Source organism: Brassica napus, chromosome C2, assembly GCF_020379485.1.
Source record: "Brassica napus cultivar Da-Ae chromosome C2, Da-Ae, whole genome shotgun sequence".
NCBI classification, from domain to species: domain Eukaryota; kingdom Viridiplantae; phylum Streptophyta; class Magnoliopsida; order Brassicales; family Brassicaceae; genus Brassica; species Brassica napus.
Window position 1 is genome coordinate 35,212,195 of NC_063445.1, and position 4,916 is coordinate 35,217,110.

General features: G+C 40.8%; 1 protein-coding gene across 1 annotated transcript; it reads right to left on the reverse strand.

Annotated features, from left to right (window-relative positions):
• Positions 1 to 1,067: 1,067 nt before the first annotated feature.
• On the reverse strand, positions 1,068 to 2,953 carry LOC106394657 (probable cysteine protease RDL5). The gene is made up of 4 exons (XM_013835224.3): positions 2,411 to 2,953; positions 1,789 to 2,024; positions 1,571 to 1,711; positions 1,068 to 1,474 (listed from the first exon to the last, which is right to left on the reverse strand). Exons 1-4 carry the CDS (start codon positions 2,901 to 2,903, stop codon positions 1,232 to 1,234), a joined length of 1,113 nt encoding a protein of 370 aa, XP_013690678.1. The 5' UTR covers positions 2,904 to 2,953; the 3' UTR covers positions 1,068 to 1,231.
• Positions 2,954 to 4,916: the final 1,963 nt, after the last annotated feature.

Below are 4,916 nucleotides of genomic sequence, written 5' to 3' on the forward strand. Positions count from 1 at the left end.
ATACAGGTGATGTATGTCCGAATGGACGAAGGCATGTCCGTGAGAAGCCAAGTGATTCGTATGTGTTTGGGTCAATGACTCAATATATATTAAAGTGTCCACGGTATGGCAAAGCCATGTGACTAGAGGATCTGTGGGACATGAGAGGACTTGCGAGTAAAGTTTGATCGCAGATTAGAGGTCCATCCGAGTACTGGTCGAGTGCCATCCGTCCAACCAGGACATAGAGTGGTCAGCTGCAAAGATGCACGTCTTGACCATGTCTTAATGAAGTTCCAGAAGATATGAGAGTTACAATTCGACAAGAGCTATTCCTACATCAACATTCAAGAAGCTCAAAGGACTACAAGTTCAGTCATATGATATGTCAGCCGACTTCTTCACCATGTCTACACCAACCACACGTCCATGAAATTTATCTACCAGTTTGTGACGTGCCAATTAAAGGACCAGTTCAAGACTTGGCCCCCATGAAGCTAAACTATCAAATTGTCCATGCGCCAACTTGAAGAACATACACGGGGGTACAAGTCAGGGGGAGTTCATGTGTTGTACTCTTTTTTTTTTATCCATGGTTTTGTCCCACTGGGTTTTCCTGGAAAAGTTTTAATGAGGCAACATTAAGCAAGTTACAAGCCCTGAACCGGATGTGTCGATCAAGGGGGAGTGTTATAAACCAAGTAGTGATCGACCCATATCAGGCCCATCAGCTATCCATCCGGCCCATTCACTAATGACTTAGGCGAATGAGAATTTACATTTATCTATACTTGATGTTTATTTTTTTCCATATGTATTTAGGATAAGTACTATTTCATATTCCTATTAGGAATAATATTTCTTTTTTCTTATGACGGTCTAAATAAAACGGTCTACTACTTGTATAAATATAGACCTCTACTCATGAGTAATAATAAGCTTACACATCATCTCTTTTATAACACCCACCAGTGTTTTTTGGCCAAATTTTTAAAAATGTAATTTCTTTTGTTAACAAACGTTCGGTAATGTTTTAGCATTTTTCTCGAAAGAGGAAATATTTTTTATATATAGAAAAAGAGGAAATATTCATCCCAAACGAAATATTCATAAATATTACAACACTCCAAATCAACAGTTACAAAATATATTACAAAATAAAACCCATTGACTACATTATTTCTGTTTCAAAGTCGAATAGGTTTTTCGCTCACTCGAACCCTCGCATAACACATACATTTAGTTCATATTATTAGGCCATGGACCTTATATCGTCAGAAACCGAGTTCTTGAGGGGGTATGCAGCTCGCATCGCGATACCACATAATCCTCTTGGATTTGCAATGTTGCGAGCCATCTTCATGTAGCCAGCTTCTCCCCAAGTGTTTCCCCATGAGTTTCGCACGATCCAATAGTCACGACCATTCTCGGTTCCATACCCAACCACAACAACTCCATGGTTTAGGTTTGTTCCGCACGTTCCATCAAAAACTCCCTTCGAAGTTTTAAAAATGATATACAAACACAATTATAAGAATAAAGCTTTTAAAACCAATTTTAAACGAAATTTTATAGAATTTATTTTATTTACTGATTCATAAAGCTGAAATTCCCTGCTGCTTGAATCGATAACGGCTGTTACAGGCTGGTGAGCAACCGCTTTCATTAGAGAAAGCTCGTCGTTGGAAGGCAAACTCTCATACCCATCAATCATAACATTCTTGTTGTTTTCCTACAACAAGATATAAAATTGTTATTTTTTTGTTGTTAGAGACATTTTTCTATATGTGTGCGTGTATCTATACCGACCTTGAGGCCGCCGTCGCAGACCCCATTAACAGCCTTGTAAGGATAATCGTTGTTTGTACCAAGACCACCATTGGTAACTATGTACTCATACGCAGTTTCGACTTTACCTCCTTCGCAACCATTATTTTCTTTGTTACAATTAATCAAATCCTGCTCGGACAAAGTGACTAACTGTCCTGTCACGATCTTGTTTAAGCCTTCCACTGCCCCCACCGTCGAGAAAGCCCAACAACTCCCTTCACAAAAGAACGAAGTAAGCATGAAGCATGTATACTTTTGGACTAAAAGGTAAAAAAGTTATTGGTTACTTATTTCAACTACCACTAGCGTTTACATATCCTGTGAGACTGATACATGTTTTTTAAAGCCTGATACATATTATCAACCAACATTAGTTATAATGAATCCAAGATCTACTTATCAAGATATTTTCCAGTTTGCCCTTTTTTCAAAAAAAAAATAAGAAGATATTTTCCAGTTAAAACGGACTAAGATCATTTTCTTATTATTAATTAGCTATGGACTCGTTTAGGTTTTACGTTTTTTACTGGTTTTAATATTTTCTAACAATTTTATTATTCTATTCTGAAAAGAATGTCGGAATTAAAATAACAACACTTACTGCAATGGCCTTGATCTTTGACTTTAGTAACTGCACCTTCCTTCCTCCAGTCAACAGACTCAGGAAGCACATCACCAGCACTAGTCTTGTATCGGTTGCTGCTAGTCATGAAAACATGGTCCTTAGGTGGTCTCGGATCAGCCCCATGGCAAACTTGTCCGTATTCATGGAGCGACAAATCTGCAAACCGGGTCAAACCAAGCCGATAACCAAGGTTTTCAGCGTTTCGGTTAGTGATGAAACGAAGGTTGTCCTCGAAAATAGTTAAACGCCGTTCCTTCTCGGCGACGGACTCGTACACCTTCCCGTGCTCAACCATCCATGACTCGAATATCAACGATGCCTCGGCATCAAAACCGCTGTTGCGGCAGCCGAGAGCAGCAATTACATGGTGGTTGTCATCAGAGGAAACGGACATGTCCATGGCCATGGCGCAAGATGCGATACCCATTGATACTAAGAAGATCAGTGTGGCTGATTTAGGACTACTCATTTTCACTTTGGGGCTCAAAGCTAATGAGACTTTGGTTTGTGTGTGTTAATATGGCTAACACATGGTGGCATTTATAGTACTCAGAGCTCAGATAGGTAACAATTGTTTATTAGAAAAACACGAGGTAGATGTCCATTGGAGTGAACCAGTGGATGCGAGTGAGTGCCTTAGAAAATCTTTCATCATGATTTTAAAATAAATAAAATTTAGTAATATGTTTTATCTAACAAGACGAAACAACTAAAGCATCTATGAATTATAAATATTCATTGAACTTTTCTTTTCATATAAGCAGGAAATTATAAAACGAAATCTGGACTAACTAATTCCACAAATATATTGAAGGGGTATATTTACAATTTAAATTCTTTATAGCTAGTGACTAATTAATAATGATAGAAAAAATCAGAGTAAGAAGACTCTGGATCAACCATCATTCAAAATTAAATTTCGACCACTACAGTACCAAATACTAAATATTTATAAAATAATTCAAATTTCTTTTTTGAAATGAAAAAAATATCACATGATAGTTAACATATGGTTTAGACTAATGTATCACAAACGCTATCACATTAAACATAATTGTAGAGTAGGTATATCTTTTGTTATAATTAATGCAAATGTGGTTTAATTAGTGGTTGATATAAAACACACAAAGAAGAAGATTAAACATACATAAAACATTCATCACTAGACCCAAACGAACTATCCATAAATATTATACAAACTCGAGACATTGACCCCTTTACATATCCATATATTACAAAACCCGCCCCCACCCCCCCCCCCCCCCCCCCCCGCCCCCCATATTTCCGTCAGAGTCGAATACGTTGTTGGCTCACACGAGTTCACGACTCCTTGGATACCATACATTTAGATCGTATTATTAGAACATGGAGGTTATATCGGTAGAAAAAGAGCTCTTCAGAGAATATGAAAGTTCGCATCGCGATGTCACATACGCTTGGGTTGGCAATGTTGCGAGCCATCTTGACGTAGCCAGACTCCAAAGTGTTGCTCAAGAATTTTTAAAGATGCAATTGTAACATTGATATGTCATGGATTTACCCATTTTCACCAATAGAGGATGGATTCGACCATCCCTCAAGGCCTAGAAAACAGACGGTCCGGCCCGAACAGGACGTAACGACGGTTCGACGCGGCGGCTCGGGGCGCCGGAGTCTCGGCGCGGCGCGAGGGAACTTTCGGTCGGCTGCATTTCGACTAAACGACTCCGCGAAGCAACGTGGGCTTTTCGGCCCAGCGAGCTAAAAGCCCATGAAGACGACTCAAGCTAGGTCACATGAAAATACCAAGTCGACTATAAAAGAGAGGAGGGGATGCAACGTAGAAGGGATCCAAAAATACTCATAAATACTAGGCGGCTAGATTATGGTTTTACCTTCGTTATCTCGCCGTACTGTATCTTTCCGGCAAAGCTCCTCGAGCTCCGATCACTTTTCCTTTACGCCTTCCCTTTCCTTGTAACCGACGAAACGCTTTTCTGACCATCAATAAGACGTCTTTTCTAAACCCACGTTTAAAACCGAACGTTCTCTCATTCAGTACCGTTTCCCGTTCGAACAGTTGGCGCCCACCGTGGGGCCCGTTAGCAAAGTAACGTTGACAAGATGGCAACGAGCAACGACGGCTCTTCCTCTGGAGAAGAGCGTGAAGCTCCCGAAACGACGCCTGCATCTTTTCCTGCAACACCGGCGCCGTTACCACCCTCCTCTATAGAGACCATCATGGTGCACCTTGCACAACAAGACGCAGCCCAGAAGGCGGCGACCAACCAAATCGCGGCGCTCGTAAAAATCTTAGCTCCTCTCGCTGCGAACGTGGAAGCCTCAACGGTGCAGTACCGAAGACATCTGTTTAACACGGAGAAAGCAACCGGCGCTACGCTGGCGCACGCTGAAGACAAAGATGTCAACGACGGCGATACGGCTCAAACCCCTGGAGGCCTCGACGCGCAGACCATAAACGAGCTCGCCGAGTTAAAACAGT

What these genes read in the sequence shown, in the direction of transcription:
- LOC106394657 (XM_013835224.3), bottom strand. Translation starts at nt 2,903, where the DNA reads ATGAGTAGTCCTAAATCAGCCACACTGATCTTCTTAGTATCAATGGGT. An exon ending in CAAAGATCAAGGCCATTGCA is followed by an intron (nt 2,025 to 2,410) that starts GTAAGTGTTGTT and finishes TCTTTTGTGAAG; the next exon opens with GGAGTTGTTGGGCTTTCTCG. An exon ending in AATTTCAGCTTTATGAATCA is followed by an intron (nt 1,475 to 1,570) that starts GTAAATAAAATA and finishes AAAACTTCGAAG; the next exon opens with GGAGTTTTTGATGGAACGTG.